This window comes from Neovison vison, chromosome 11 (assembly GCF_020171115.1).
Source record: "Neovison vison isolate M4711 chromosome 11, ASM_NN_V1, whole genome shotgun sequence".
Lineage (NCBI taxonomy): Eukaryota > Metazoa > Chordata > Mammalia > Carnivora > Mustelidae > Neogale > Neogale vison.
In genome coordinates, this window is record NC_058101.1 from 2,392,727 (window position 1) to 2,410,035 (window position 17,309).

General features: G+C 36.2%; 1 protein-coding gene across 1 annotated transcript in view; it reads right to left on the reverse strand.

Annotated features, from left to right (window-relative positions):
- CFAP299 (cilia and flagella associated protein 299) overlaps positions 1-17,309 on the reverse strand; it is a 614,241-nt gene that overhangs the window by 81,943 nt on the left and 514,989 nt on the right. The window contains exon 4 of the mRNA XM_044224675.1: positions 6,593-6,735. Coding sequence (XP_044080610.1) covers positions 6,593-6,735 — 143 coding nt within the window. The remainder of the gene's footprint in view (positions 1-6,592; positions 6,736-17,309) is intronic.

Here is a 17,309-nt window from a genome sequence, read left to right on the forward strand (position 1 = left end):
TAAGATAGTTAATATTTTTATGATAAATCTTGGAAATCAGATATATATTTTATACTTTTAGAATAGCTTAATTCAGAGTTAATCACATTTAAAGTGCTCAGCAGCCACATGTGGTTCATGACTACTCTGCCAGACAGCACAGCTCTAGAGTGTGCTTCTCCAGCTTTATAGGTGCTAATGGTCCATGGACCACACTTTGCGTATCAAGGAGCTGGTGTTTGCGGAAAGTCTCCCTTGGTCAGAATCCTTTTTCACCCAAAATATTCCTTTTCTTTCAAATTCAGCAAATATCTGTTGAAGAGACTAAATGGATATTTTACTAATTAGTCACCAAATTTAGATGTGGAACAATATTAATAACCTTAAAAATGCCAATATTTTTATACTCTGTGCAGAAGAACTGAGTCATTTACTCCTTTTTCTTTTAAACTTGAGAACCTTTTTCTTTTAAACTTGAGAACCAGATGCTTTCATGAGAACACACTGAAGCACAGGATAAACACAACTTTAAATTCCAACTTCAGAAGTTTGGCATGTTAAATATTTTAATAAAACAGACAATGGGATTGCAAGGGAAATTTGATAATAATATCTCAAGGCTTTAATATTTAGGGGCATTCCTTGGTCAAGGGTATGAATATTTCATAGATTCTCTAAAGAGAAACACAAAGAGAACTTTTCATTTCCTCCTGACCAGTCTACTCGAGGGATAGGTAGAGCTCTACAGGCAGACTTTAGATCTTTGTGGAAATGATATGGATACATAAATATGGATATGTAAGCAGCTAAATGTGGGGCAGAATATAACTCAGGGATCCTATTTAGTGCAATCATATTCAGGCTACAAAAGCTTTTAAACTCAGAATAGTGTTCTGAAGATGAGCAGTGAATTTTGATTCCTAAGAACTCATTCTCACTCACCCGTTTCTCTCTCATGAACTTTAGCAAGTGGCTTGCTCTAGCTTCTCCTCTCTCAGATGGTAATAATTCGTCTTGAACCTATTTCACTAAGTTGTTGTGGGAAAATGTGAGCTCCCTACATGGCAACATCCTATTGACTTGTGAGGTACTCACATATGCTGAGGAAGGTACTGAATCTTAAACACATGGGCAGAGGGAGTGTGAAATGACGAGGCATCAAGTTTTCAGGGCTCTCTCTTCTGTTGTGTTGCATAATAGCCATAGCTGTCAATATTTCTACTTTCCCACAAAACAGGAGTCCAATCACAGAACTAACGTCTCTTCCTACACAGAGTAGAATAGCACATCAAAAGGTAAGTGAATCTTTAATTTTAAAGTCTTTGTTCGAGTTCTAAATTGAGCTAAGTAGGGCAATACATATACCAAAGATATTTTTACCCCCCTGGTAACACTGTTTAGTCATTTATTGGTGTGAAATCTCTTGAGTGAAAAATATGAAGTTTGATTCTGATAGATGGTTTACATTAAACTCGTGTGGTAAAAATTATCCAGTGAGAATCATCAGAATAGAGCTAACTTTGTTTAAAACCTCAGAAATAATATGGCATCCATGAGAAAAAAAATGGTGAAACTCAATAATTAGGAAACATAAAATATTATTAAAAGAAATTTTAAAAAGTATAAATAAATTAAATAAATAAATGGAAAAGTGAATATCATAAAGACGCTGTTACTTGTACATTGGCCATAAATTGAAAGAAATTCCAATCAAAATTACAACTTTTTGTGTGTGTGTGAACTTCACAAGCTGATTCTAAAATTTATATGTTAGAGTGAAGGACAAGCACAGTCTAGATGCTTCTGAAGAAAAACTGTCTTTATTTTAAAAACTATCACTAAAATATACCAAATGACCAAGATTCTATTATTTCAAGGAAAGACCAATAAAACTAAAGAGTGAGCCCAGAAATAAACACATACAGAACCTAACTTAAGACACAAATGGTGCTGCACATGTGAGAGAGAAGATAGTGGACTTTTCAGTAAGTATTCTAGGACAAATTATTAGTCATTTAGGAAAACAATAATAAAAAGTGGACCCTTGGGGCGCCTGGGTGGCTCAGTGGGTTAAGCCGCTGCCTTCGGCTCAGGTATGATCTCAGGGACCTGGGTTCAAGTCCCTCAACGGGCTCTCTGCTCAGCAACGAGCTTGCTTCCTCCTCTCTCTGCCTGCCTCTCTGTCTACTTGTAATCTCTCTCTGTCAAATAAATAAGTAAAATCTTTAAAAAAAAAAAAAAGTGGACATCTAGGTTCTTTCCATAGTTTGGCTCCCTGATATGAAGAAGTGGTGATGCAACATGGGGGCTTAAGTGGGTAGGAGAAGAATCCATGAAACAAGATGGGATAGGGAGGAAGACAAACCATAAGTGACTCTTAATCTCACGAAACAAACTGTGGGTTGCTGGGGGGAGGGGGGTTGGGAGAAGGGGGGTAGGGTTATGGACATTGGGGAGGGTATGTGCTTTTGGGTAAATTGGAAGGGGAGATGAACCATGAGAGACTATGGATTCTGAAAAACAATCTGAGGGGTTTGAAGTGGCGGGGGGCGTGGGAGGTCGGTGGGTACTGGAAAGGGCATGGATTGCATGGAGCACTGGGTGTGGTGCAAAAATAATGAATACTGTTTTTCTGAAAATAAATAAATTGGGAACAAAACAAAACAAAACAAAAAACAAAACAAAACAAAACAAAAAAAAAGTGGACCCTTACCCAATCAATCATCATATATAACATTAAATCTGGATACACTGAAGATATAAAATAAAAAGCAAAACTACACTCTATAGAACAATATTTTTATGCCCTGCATAAATGTAGAGTTTGATTAAACAAAACACAAAAAAATGCAAACCTCAGATGAAAAGGTTACTAAAATGTATTAATCTATCAAAACTGCTGACTTCCATCAAAAGTCAATGTAAAGGAGGTAAAAGGAGAATTGCACACAGAAGACGGTATTTTTCAATATATACAAATGGCAAATGATTGACCAATGTCCAAAAGATTAAAAAAAAAATTCACAATGTATAAGAAAAGGAGAAATAAATAACCAATAAAAAGGATGAGAAAAAGTCTTAATAGATAATTCACATAAAGGAAATTTGATCAACCAATGAAAGACGCTCAATCTGATAAGTGATTACAGAAATGAAAGTTAAAAGCCAAAATGAGAGATCATTTGTAACTCAGTACAGTGGGGAAAATGTCTCTGAACTGGAACACTTACCTAGTACTTCTGGTGGGTACAAATTGGTAGAACCACTTCGAAAACAATTTGGCATTCCTGTGTACTCTATTGTGCTTCTGGCTTTGCAGAAAGCAGAATTTAAGGAATTTAAGGAAATAATCAATTATTTATTTTGTATTTCTGCATGCACTGAATTCTATTTTAGGGTAACCAACTAAGTAATGAGAAAAAGTTATTCTCTATGGAAGAATTCTGGCTAAATAATGCAGAATGAATGCTAGATTTAGAGAATTACCATTGTATAACCTTCTGTAAATACATTTAGGTAGCTTTTGTTATTGTATTCTAAAAGCATTTACATGAACCAATGGGGAACTTTCTGGTGGAGTGATCAGACTGACACCAGCTGAACCCACTGATCAAGAGCTCACCTTGAGCTTCAGGATTAAAAGAGGTTAGCTGAAAAAAAATTGAGACTGGATCTTATCAGGCCAGTTGACAGGAAATAGAAAGATGTGAAACGACAGCATGAAGTGATCAGTCACATGTAGGTTATGAGACATTTCTTGGGATGAATGACATAGTTTCTCTGACAAATCGACAGTATAAAAAAATAAGGAAGGAACTGTTATATAGTAAAAGAATTACAAAAGATGGAATAAAAAAACAAAGTATTATTTGGATTTTGATGTGGTCAAATCAACTATGAAAAGATAACTTTAAGACAATAAAATATGAAAAAGGACTAACTGGGTATTAGAGAATATTAAGGAATTATTTGTTAGGTATTTTCTGTTAAAATGTTATCAGATAAAGATTCATACTGAAATAGTAATATGAACATTCATATAGGTGAAATGACACATCTAACATTTGCTTTAATATAAGCAAAGATGTTAAGGTTATAGAATCTGGCCTTTTTAGTAAATTATTGGTTATGAAGTGGTGGTGGAGAGGAAGAGGTCGAGAACAACATCTGGATTTTGCCTTGGGTTGCGAAGGTCGTGCCACTCGCCAAGATGGAGGATACAGAAGCAACAGCAAACCACAGAGATTAAGATGAGTTTAATTTTGAAAATAAGTTTTAGTTGCTAACGGAATACACAGAAAGTCCTCTGACGTAAGCAGTGGGATAACTGCATATGAAATAAGAACAGCTCCCCTCTAGGAAAGGGATCAAATCACCCAGGAAAATGGAGATGGTAAGAAACGAAATCAAAGGACGAACTCTGACGAATTATAGCGTGTACAAAATAAACAAGGGAAGAACTTAGTGAGGGATTCTGAAAATAAAAAGGGCATTTGAATAGTTTTGAAAAGAAAGAATTACTCAGCATAATGATTAATCAACACTAATCAAATACTGTAGAGAAGTTAAGGAAGACAAGAGCTGGAAATAATACATGGGTTTTCCGAGTTGGCAGTCACTGGTGCTGTTCCAGGAGTCATCCATTTGCATAATAGTGGCACAGAACTAATTACCATGGGTTAGCGCCTATGTGAGCAGTGAGAATTGGAACACATGCTGTTTTGAGGAGATTAGCTGAAAACCAAAAAAAAAGGCAGTTCAATAGTTGGACTGCAAAAGGGGATTTTTAATATAAATAATCTTTTAAAATAGAAATGACTTCTTTTTTTAAATAGAAATGGCTTCAGCATGTTTAGAGGTGAGATAAAGGAATCAGTCAAGAGAGTGAATTTGAGAATTTCTAAAAAACAGGGGGAACACATGAAATATAGTTTCAGCAGAAAGAAGGATGGAAGGCATCAAAAACAAGTTGGATAAATTAGCTCTGAACAGAACAAGTAATTATTTTTTTCTCTAAATCTGTAAAAAATTTGTCAGAGTAGGTGTATGTATAAAAGAAATATTTCACTTGGTAAGACTGAAGTATTATTTTTTTTTCAAGAAATAAATCTATTTCTAAAAGAAGAAGGTGCAGCCACCTAAGGTCAGAACTATGTTGTTTTAGAAACATCACTGGAAAAAAGAGATCATTCGGTAGTTTCTATGTTTAGACTCAGTGTAATCTGTGCAATGTGAGGCAAACCATACAGCGAGAGGAGGCAGTGTCAGCGGTTGACAACAAAGATCTTGAGAGACCAGTGAAAATTTAGAATATTTTTGGATATCCACACCTTAGTGAAATTTCCTAAAATTACCTCTACAAGAACCCAGGAATTCAATTACAGGTACAGAAAACAAAGTTCTTATCAATCTACCCTTGAAGTTAGCAAAAGCACAAAAACAGATTATTACAGAGGGAAATTAAATGACATGCCATACATCTAGGTGGGATCAGAAAAGGGGTAGGTGATGGGTTAAGAAGTCTAGAAAATAGCAATAAGGGGGGGCGCCTCGGTGGCTCAGTGGGTTAAAGCCTCTGCCTTCGGCTCAGGTCATGATCTCAGGGCCCTGGGATCGAGCCCCACATCGGGCTCTCTGCTCAGCAGAAAGCCTGCTTCCCTCTCTCTTCCCCAGTCTCTCTGCCTACTTGTGATCTCTGTTAAGTAAATAAATAAAAAAAAGAAAAGAAAATAGCAATACTGATGGATAAAAGACAGCAGGAATGTCAAAGGAGGAGAGTGTTGTTACAAATGTCGAACAATCTGGATATAGAGAACAGTTCAAGTAGAATGCTGCTACCACTTCTGGATTCTATGGAAAGTAGAAGAATTTAAAAAATTAGCTTAAGACCTATTCCCAAAGAGATACAAGGGCTGATCTGTGAACAAACTGACAGAAAGGAGCAGATCATATGTGATAGGACAAGGTCTCCAGAGGAAGGGGAGGGGTGAATGGTAAACAGAATGATGGGTGGGAAGGAATTCCAGAATAGGCCAACAATGAGAGTAAATGAGGCAAAGGTAGGCAAAGGCTTGTACTTTGGTTGGTGGCCAAAGAAAAGAGAGGGAAAACGTGTCAGGTGGACTGTTCTTGAAGCTCCTAAGCAGACTAAGTGCCAAGTGATCCAAGAGCCTTATAAGATTAGCCATTTTTAAGCTCTACTTTTTTTTAAAATTTATTTTCTATTTATTTTCAGTATAACAGTATTCATTATTTTTTCACCACACCCAGTGCTCCATGCAATCCGTGCCCTCTATAATACCCACCACCTGGTACCCCAACCTTAATTTAAAAGGAAAATCACTGAGAATTTACTTACTTTATCTCTGAAAATTTCTCTTCCTCAGACTGTTGATGGGAAAAGTGGATCTGTGTTCATTGCGCATTTAAATTTTTTAAATTTTTATTCAAGCCAGTCTTACCACATTCCATATATATATATGTATATATGTATATAATGTATATGTGTATATTCCACTCTAGGCACGATACAGAGCATAAAATAAGAATATTTTGCCATACCTCTGAGGAGCTTATTCTCTTACTGAAGGTATGAGAAGTACACAAAATTTACCTCAAATCTGTGGGTTTGGGAAGAAGTCTTCTTTTTCCACTAAAGTAGACTTCAAAATCTTCAATCTTTAGCCTGTGGGCATAGTCAATGTATCCTGATATCTCCTGCCCATGAGGATTTTTGTCACGAATAAAGATCACAGTCTGGTAGCACACACACAAAAAAGACAGAATGAAAAGAGTAAATAAATAAAAGTCATTTGAATATATTGCATATGATAATAAAATCTGTAGTTTTTGAGTGTTACATGTGCCAGACCTCATTTTAAGTGCTTTACGTTTCACCCTCACCATGATCCTATGAAGCAGGTATGATTATTTAATCCTGACACATGAAGAAATTCATGAAGAGTTAACTTCACAGGAGTATAATGTACATTTATAATAATTTTATAAGACAATATCAATAATTAACTTACAGGTCTTCCAAAAGGCAGACATTTTAAGTGTTTGTAGAACATTAATTTATTTCCTTTCCGCCGAATCCTATTGTCTTCCCATTGTCATAATTTCGTTAGATAAGAAAACTAAGGAACAAAGAGACTGAGTACCTCACTAATAGTCTCATAGTTAGTAATCAAAAAATTGAGATTAAAACCCAAGTTCTTGTGTTTGTCTCTTTAATCACTACATCATTTTTCTATCTCAATTCCTATGTATTTTCCATTACAAAGATATAAATTTGTCCCTTCTCATTACTGTGAGAGTCAAAAAGTCTCTTAATAAAACTAAAATCTCTTTAAAATTAAAGTCACCTTCCAAATTAAGCCCATAGGTCAAAATAAAAAGTACATTTCTCTCATTCATATTAATTCCTGAACAAATATCATTGTGCACCTACTACATATTAGATCCTGTTGAAGGTGCCAAGGATAAAGACAGTAAGTACCCTGGCCTCTCAGAATGTATGCTCTGGTGAGGGGAGACAGATGAGACATGACAAGGAATCACTCATTTATCAGTGAGTGATAAATGCCACAAAGCAAATAAAGAACATGGTAGATTAGAGAATGAAGTCATCAGAGAGGGAGAAAAACCATGAGAGACTCTTTTTTTTTTTTTTTTCTTTTTTTGTCCAGAAAACTCAGAGTAGCTCAATTCCACATGGCAACCATGAGAGATTCTTAACTATAGGAGACAAACTGAGAGTTGCTGGGGGATGGGGAACTGGACGATGGGCATTAAGGAAAGCACATGATTTGATGAGCACTCGGTGCTGTATGGGACTGATAAATGATTGAACACTACGTCTGAAACTAACGATGTACTACATATGTTGGCTAACTGAATTGAAATAAAAAATTAAAAAAAAATAAAGAACATGGTTGACAAGAGAATGAATTGTTGGTGGCGAAGTCTACTTTTGGTCATCAGAAAAGACTTTGAGGAGGTCAGTTTAAACCAAGACTTGAAACTTGAAGGATGAGAAAAAGTGAGGCATGTGAAGACCTAGACCAGGAGCCTGTCAGGTGAGGGAGGAGCGGACACCGAGCGAACGTGGAAGTCAGCTCGAGCAGATGGAAGCATGGCAGTCCTTTCTCTATCAAGCTGACACATACTGATCTCAACTTCCAAGAGAAAAACAAAACCAAGCAAGAAAACAAACAAAAAAACCTATTTAGCTAGAAAAGTTCTTAATGACTTTATTTCCAGGTCTAGTTCAAATTGCAGAATCTCATGGCAACGTTCCACATTTGGAAGAAACTGTAAACAAGTCTTCCTTTTCCTCTCTGCCCATCGCTGGACGGTTCCTCGTTGGGTCTCTGTGTGGTCAGTTACAGGAAGCACTCACGTGGGTCACCTTCACAGAGCTTCCGAAAGGGTAAACCGAGAAAACTGAAAGAATCCTTTTTCTCGCTGCACCTGAGAAAACATGTTGCTAACAATGTCCCAACTGAAAAACAGAAGAACAAGCCACGAAGTACCGCTGGTCGTTATTTTGCTAAATTGCATCTTCCTGCCTCCTGCGGTCGTTTGGCACTTGGTGCTGAGGAGGCCACGCAGAGAAGGATTCTGAGGCACGTTCTTGGCTTAAGGAGAGTGTAGTGATGGATCGGCACCATTTTCCACAGAGGCGGCTCAAGGAGCCCGCATTGTCGTTCCTGTGCTCAGTCTCACGTAGGTTCGGTCCTGCGCCTTCTCCTCTCCACCACACAGCTCCAAGTTAAACTTCCTCAGATTTGTCCATGCTTTCAGCCACGGTTTTCAGCCATGGCTTTCAGTCCATGGTGTCTAGCTTTTACAGCAAAACTCTAAATGGACAGTAACTCAGAGATGTCTTAAGACTCTTACACTTCTAAATCCATACCTACGATTGCTATCTCTGCTTAATCAAGGCTACATACTAGAACTATCAATGTTTCATGCAAAGTCCTTAAGGCCCTTGAAATCTTTACCCCACCAAGGCTGCTCCTAATGTTGAGGCAAATCTTACAGGCACATAGAGGGAAAAATGTCCCAAATAAGTCATCTACTTTTAAAATGGAACTCTATTATTAAAGATTTGATTGATTGATTGATTGATTTACTTTTTAGAGAAGAGAGAGCATGGGGGGAGGAACAGTGAGGGGGGAAGTGGGGGAAGAATCTTAAGCAGACCCTGAGCTGAGTGCAGAGCCAGCACAGGCCTTGATATCATGACCCTGAGATCATAACCTGAGTCGAAACCAAGAGTCAGACACTTAACCAACTCAGCCACACAGGCACCCCTAAACGGAACTCCATTAACAGAAAAAGAAACAACAACAAAAAACACCCTCCTCTGTCTGCCTCTATCTTTAAATGAAATGAATCAGTCTTATTTTTTCAGTAGAATAGCATACCAAATATTGTAACTGACCTTCCTGATGAAAGCAAAAATAAATTCTGGATAAAATCTAAAAAGCAACTTGTAACATGCATTGATGCACTGTCAAAAATGAGGAATACTTAGAGTCTAAAAACTAAGTGGAAATAGATTCCCAGAAAGGAAAGCAGAGTCCTAGAACCATCTTTGTCCTGCAGGCATGTGCCCAACTGCAAGGAATCTTAGAAAGGGTTTCATGATCTTGGGAGTTGGAGGTGACAGGAGACAAAATCCAGCCTTTCAGGTAGAGAGACTAGGACTATTGCCTCAACATAGGACAGAAAAATGAGAAAAGGATAAAAACAATCTTTAATGTGTCCATAGAAAAGAAGAATGATTCCAGAATTATAAACCGAGAGAAAATATCTTTTGAGTGGGCAAACCAAAAAATGAGAGCCTTGGTTGACAAAAGACTCTTAACTCAAAGAAATCCTGGAGGATGTATAGTTGCCTCTTGAAAAACATGGGTTTGAACTATATGTCTCCACTTATATATGGACAGGTTTTATAAAAAAATACAGTACAGCACCATAAATGTATTTTCTCTTTCTTATGATTTTCCTGTTTTCTTTTCTCTAGCTTCCTTTATTGTAAGAATACAGTATGTATACACACAACATGTAAAATACGTGTTAATTGACCCTTTATGTCATCAGTAAGGTTTGCAGTCGACAGCAGGTTATTAGTAGTTAAGCTTTTGAGGAGTAAAAAGTTATATGCAGATTTTTGACTCTGTAGTGGGGTTGGCACCTTTAACCCTTATATTGTTGAACAGTCAACTGTATTTCAGGCAAAAAAAGTGACTCTAACTGAAAGGTCAGAGATAAAGAATAGAATGAAATTCCAAGAATATAGTAAATATATAGAAAAATATATGATGGAATGATAGCATTATGGGCTGAACTGTGTTCCCTCAAAATTCCCATGTTGAAGCCCTCAGTATATCAGAGAATATGTTTGGACATAGGGCTTTCAAAGAAGTTATTAAGCTAAAAGAGCCCATTAGTCACTAATCCAATCTGACTTTATGAGGAGAGAGTATTTGGACACAGAGAGACACCAGGGGTTTGTACACGTGGAAAGACCACGTGAAGACACAGTGAGAAATGGGTACCTGCACACCAAGGAGGAAGTTTTCAGAAGAACCAACCCTGCCGACATCAACATCTTGATCTACCTTTTACTCCTGGATTTGATAACTGTGAGAAAATAATCTCTGTTGCATAAGCCACCCAGTATGTGGTATTTTGTTATGGCAGCCCTAAAGAACTAATACACATGGTAATAAATGAAAATAATTAAGGAATTACAGTCAGTGTGAATGGCCAAGTGTTTAAGTTAAAAAACAAAGATTCTTAGAGTGGATAAAAACAAAGGATATAAAACTTAAGGCTGAAAGGTAACTGATCAAAGAACATGCATAAGAAAATGTCTGTCTAAAAAGCTGGTTTCAGCATATTGGTATGAGACAAATGAACTTGAAGGCAAAAAGCATTCCTAGAGATGGAGAGTCACTAGATAATGATAAAATATTCAATTCAGAGAAAGATAGAGCTATTATAACTTTGAATTAACCTTTGAAAAAAATAGCCTCAAAATGTGGAAAGCAAAAATCGATAGAACTGTTTAAGGATAAATAGACAAGTCATCATCACTATGGTAAATTTATCTCTCTCATTAAGTCCTAGATCAAACCATAAACTCCATAATTATTATAAAGTTAATATACATTGTAAAGAATTAAAAACACAAGGGTGAGTGCTTGGTTTTTACTTAACCAAGTACCTAAACATCTTTACTCTTCAGTGTCTTGTGGGTAAAATGAATAATGGTGTAAAATTATATGTATATGTGTATATATCTCTCTATAATCTCACTATTTTACATTATTATATACAGCTTTCCCATGTGAGTTTAAAGCCCATTGTCTATGGGAATTTGAGTACATTACTTTAAATCTCACTTCTCTAGCCTTGTGAGAGTTAAGTGAATGCTCTGTGATTTTTGTGAATCTAGGGGTTTTCTGAAGCTAGACATCTTCAAGTCAGGACAAACTGAGTATAAAGTTCACTGTTTGTCCTTGGGTGGGTTGTTCAAGTTCTTAACTCCTCTATATATTCTTAAGTCCCATGCTCCTAAGTAGGTTCCTGCAAAATCTAGCAAGTTTCTACAAAACCAAACTGAATACCTCCAAAACAAACAAAGGAACAAACAGAACAAAACCAGGCAAGCTTCATTGGACCTAAGCGTTTAGTTAGCTAAGCCTTCTTGTAGCCTTTCCCTCCTCCCAGTTCTCCTTCAGCTCTGGAGAGCAATGAAATCACCTCTTGTCTCGCATGAAATGGCTCAGCTCCTAGGCAGGTGCTGTCAGAGCCTGGCCTTCTGCCTGTGCACCCAATCTGTATGCAACATGCAAATGCTCTTTCTTTTTCAATGGGGAAAGCCTAGTGATCACTGTATCTGTAATTTCTTTTATTTTCAATAGAAACAAATGACTTCATTGATGTCTTTCCAAGTATGGCTATTTAGGTGTAAAAATATATTGTGAAAGAATTTTTAGTAAAATTAAAAAAATCTGAAAATTAAAAAAATTCCTAATGGATAACATGCTTCATAAAATTATTTAAAAAATGATTATAACTATTGATGTGTAGTAATTGGCAAAAGACTATCAGGAAATTACAACTCAACATTTAACTTTGAACTACATCATTACAAAAACAATGTAGGTGACAGGAAAAAATAATGAAACAGAAGAGGTAAGACATAGTTGTAAGGTACTTGATGGTTGGTTGAAATTTTATTTTCTCTTGTTTATATTTTATTATATGGATTGTCCAAGAATTACAAGTCAGTTAACTAACACTCTTTTTTTTTTTTTTAAAGATTTTATTTGCTTGTGAGAGAGTGAGCAAGAAAGAAAGCCCAAGCTGTGGGGGAGGGGCAGGGGGAGAAACGAACTCCCCACTGAGCAGGGAGCCTGATGGAGGGCTCCACTCAGGACCCTGGGATCATGACCTGCGCGGAAGCAGAAACTTAAATGACTGAGCCACCCAGGGGCCCCAAACTCATACTCCTGATTAATAAATTTAATTATTCCTTTATCAAATATGTATTTTCTTCTAAGGTGAATACTAATTACCCCTGCTATTAATACTACTACGTATCAGTTATTAAGAAGCCATTATGTTCTGAGCAAAATACTGGGAGCTTTACATTCATTATCTTTAATTCTCTCAAAAATATATAATGGTTAGATAGCATTATTATTGTCATTTTGTAAATGTAGGTGCTGAAAGTGTTGTGAATGACCACCTCAAAAGACATGTAACTCAAGAATGGGGCAACCACACTCACACCCAGGATGCCGTCCCATGACATCCTTTTTTATAATCACTCCACAGTGGACACTCAGACTAGGATCCAAATGTTGGCCCTGCCATCTGCTTACTTTGTGACACTGGTACATTCATTATCCTTTGTAAGATTCACTTTCTTCTGTTACACAATGGACATATTATCTGCTTCTCCAGGTTGTTGTGTGCATTGAGACTATTTTTGCTCAGCACTTAACAATGCCTGGCACATGGTAAACACTCAGTGAATATTATCTCTTGTCTTTTAAAATTTTTATTATTACTGTTGCTATTGAAATTATATCATGTTAAGAGTTTTATCAGTTTCTTAGTGATAAGGAAAGGTAATACTCCTATCAGAATTCCATTGCTTGGGTGTGTGTAATTATGTTGCTGGACATGGTTCAATTCATTTGTTACATTCAGCATTCTCAGTTAAAACTTTGTATTTTGAAGTTGAAGTTTAAACATTTTTTCCAGGTATTACTATATACAACCAGAATGGACCCAACTGGTAATAAAGTCATGATTCTGGCGTCCAGAATGGGCAGAATAAGCTAAGAGAGCCCTTTGAAGAATCAGGTTTATTTCCACACGAGTGTGACATATTTTAGTGATTGCAAGCTTTCTTATGTGAAGCCTGTATTGTTTCACTAAGAATTATAAAATGTTATAAATAATTGTTATAAGTTTCTTTAGTAACACTTGCTTTAAAAAAATAACAACCTTATTGAGGTATAATTTATATAAAATAAAATTCACACGCAAGTTTTAAATGTGTAGTTCAATGATTTTATTTAATTTTCAGTTCTATGCAGCACAATCCAGTTTTAGAATATTTTTATACCAAAGGGCTCCCTTGTGCCCATTTGCTGTCCCATCCCTGTTCCCACCCCTAGCCCCAGGCAAACACTAATCTACTTTCTGTCTCTATAGATTTGCTTTTTCTGGATTTTTCATATAAATGGAATTATACAATATATGGTCTTTTTCATTTTAATAACTTTTTTTTCAGAGTTAATTTCCCAGGAGATACATGAAAACTATAAAGGCTCTTTTAAATGATGATGTTATGTTTATAAAAAGGCAGACTTCCAAAATACTTATTGTCCTTAGATAAAACCTTTTAATCCTCTCTAGAATAAGTCAAAGTATAACCACCACAAATATTTCAGCAAGTCAAATGATACTTATTTGAAGCCATAAATATTGGTTTACATTTATTTGCAAACTCGGTAGAAAGCACTAGTTCTTGTTATGGCAGCGAAAACACAAGAACAAGCCTTTGATAGATTAATTAAGATACAAATATTCCTGATATTGAAGCGGGGGGTCAGACACCGAGGAAAATGTGGAATCTGAGATTTTACTGAGATGGTCTGTGGCCTCAAGTGTGAACCAATGTTAGCTGAAAAGACTTATGGAATGCCTAGTTAGGTCCTCATTACTTCTCATGTGTTGGGAAAAAATGAATTAAAGTACAATTTAGACCATTAATATATCATTTGGATCTTTGGCTGCTTGTCTTTTCCCAGAAGTGGATTAAAATACAAATTCATAAGCTTGTTATGAGTTGAGTACATGTGTTGCCTGATTTTTCTTGCCAAACACTAATGAGGAGACATAAACTTGATACATAGAAATGGGACTTTTTCAATAGTAAAGCCAAAGTCACTTGTTTAAAAAAAAAAAAAAAAGTCATAGTAAACAGAATGTTGCTAAAACTGAAACATCCATTTCAGGGAATGAGGGCTATCACAGGAGCAAAGTTCGTGTGCTACCCCCCTGAGACTGTCAATATGCTCCCTGATGGAAACAAATGAAGGAAGAAATTTTTATCTCCTTTAATTTAAAAACCCTTGGAATACTTTCATGAATCATTAGTTTTAGGGAATCCTTTTCTCCTTTCAGAAGAGAAATGATTTTGCAAATGGAATCCAAGTTCCGACAATTTTTTGTAACATTTCAAAATGTGCCCTTACCTATTTCTGTAAAACAACTTACTTTCTGAAATTCCTTATGCTGATAATTATTTTAAAATTCGACATCATTTTATTCAGTTGCAGTTCGACACATCTTTTCACCCACATATGCAATTCTCAGGGTTATGCTTAAGAAAGTTCTTTGCCCTTCCTGTTGAAGGTTTAGTTAGGCTCCGGAACCAGCACATTTTTCCTTCCATGTTCTGTTGGCCAAAGCAGGTCACAGGCCAGCCCAGATTCAAGAGGCAGGGAGAGTGACTCCTCTTGAGAGTTGACTCCTTTTGAGCTGCAAAAGTGTCAGTGCAAAGTGGCAATAGATAAAGGACCGAGTAGAGAACTGTGGTCCTTTTCAATCTATACTTACTTACCTTAACCTAGGAGAGTCCTATGTAGCTGGTTTGTTCATTTTGTAACAGTTGGAGATTTGGTTTCTGAGGGGAATCGTGGACTAATAACTTACTCTTGAATCATTAATGTCTTACTTTCCATGCAATCGCTACTATGGACATATAAACATGCTGTATTATCTACTATTTGAAAAAGTAACAGCTAGTTACAGTCCCAAGTTTTTGCTTTTCTTTACAGTTCTCATGATCTCTTTATCCGTTACAATCAGTGTCTTTGTCCTGGAGCACTCTGATGAATAGTTCTGCCTCTCACATCTACTGTTCCATCTTGCCAAATCCAACGTTCAAGTCTCATTTTCTCTTTTACTTGAACTTCCTGCAGTGGTTGTTCACCTTCTTCTTTCTTCAAACTCTTTAATTCTGGTTTCTGTGACATTATGTATTTCCAAGATTTTCTTTTGCTTCATCGATCTTTTCTTCACTGGCTCCTCCTTTTTTCCTGATGTCTAAGTTTTGCAGCTCTCCAAGGCTCAGTCTTCATCTTTTCTCTGTCTGTGTTCACTCACTAATTGCTCTTCTCCAGTTTCAGAGCTTTAAGTATCAGTTATTATTCTTTCATGAACTTTAGACTAATGTGGATAATTTTTTTAATCAAAATATTTATCTCCAGCCTTGGAGTTTCCTGAATTTCAACATAGCATGTGTTATTGTCTACAACATCATTTTAATTGGATGTAATGCAGGCACCTTGGTTTGCAAAACCATACCATCATTCTGTAAATCCACGTTTAATTATGCCTCCTACAAAAGCAAAGAAACTCACCATCAAAATGTAGATGCCTCTGCATCAACTCTGATTTCTCTTCTAATTCCCACAGCTAATCAATCACCAAATTCTCTTGACCATACTTTAAAGATATATCTCAAGCCATGCTTTTGCTTTCTAAGATCATTGCCAACATTGAATAAGATGTTTGAAATAACAAACTTACTATTTCCCTGATGACCTAGCATAATCACTTTCCCTGACACCATTTCTTCTTTGCTCCAACTACTTTCAAAAGTATTCCAGAATTTCCTCTCTAAAGCAGAAATCTGAATGTGTTTCTCCTGTTTTCTTGGTTATTTGAGTTCTGAGGCCCAACCTCTTTAGTATTGTAGATCGCCCGTTATCTGATGCCAAACTACCTGTCCAGGACCACTCTCACCTCTACCTCCCCCTTTCATGGAACCCCTTTGATGAAAGGTATTTGTTTAATTTCACACTTACTATTTATTTGTATTTAATAATGCATTTATATATTTTCTAAGATTCAAATACTACCTCAAAATTTATCTAGAGGTACAGTTTCATCTTCATCACTCTTCCTTAATCTTGGTACTTATTCCTCAGAAGAACCTCATTTAACTTTTTTAGTTGTTTCTAAATAACATATTAAAGCTGATGTTCCTGACTTTCTTTTTATTTTTTACCTACTTCACATTGTGGAAGATGATGATTTATCTCTATTACCAGCCTCCTTTTCCCTCTCAAACCACTTATAAACTTTTCTTCCACCTAGCACCCAAATAGAGCAATATCCTAATTTTAGGTTAAATGATTATGTAGTGCTTACAATTTTAATACCATTTAAACATTACCACAGCTGAGCCACAGAATCAGAGAGGTCAAGGTATTTATTCACTCAGCTATGATTACTTTCCTTTCTTCAACAATTTTTTATTTCCTAGAAGGTTAATTGCCTTGGCTTCTCACCCTTGAAGTTTTCTATGAACCTATCATTAATCAACTAGAAATTTTCAACAGAACTACCACCATTCTCCTCAATACATTCATAATCTGTCAGTTTTTATTTTTCTTGGAGATGTACCTTTGGGCATTCAGTCTTCCTTTCCCTATATTTAATTCTTTCTAGGCTAAAATCTTTTTTTTTTTTTGGGAAATTCTTTTCAGTATTACCTTAGGAATTTCCTCTGCTTCTCACATGAGCTCCCATAACAGTTTTTAAATATTTCTATTTTGTACCTGCTCCTTTATATTGTAGTTTGTGAGGTCTGTGCTGGCTGGAGACCATATCTAATGTCATATGCTTTATCTAGCTTTGTATGCTTCATTATCTCTCCTGGATTTTAGTTCATGGCAAGGGTGCAACCAATATGGCTTTAGAATTGAGGCAACTGGAGGAAG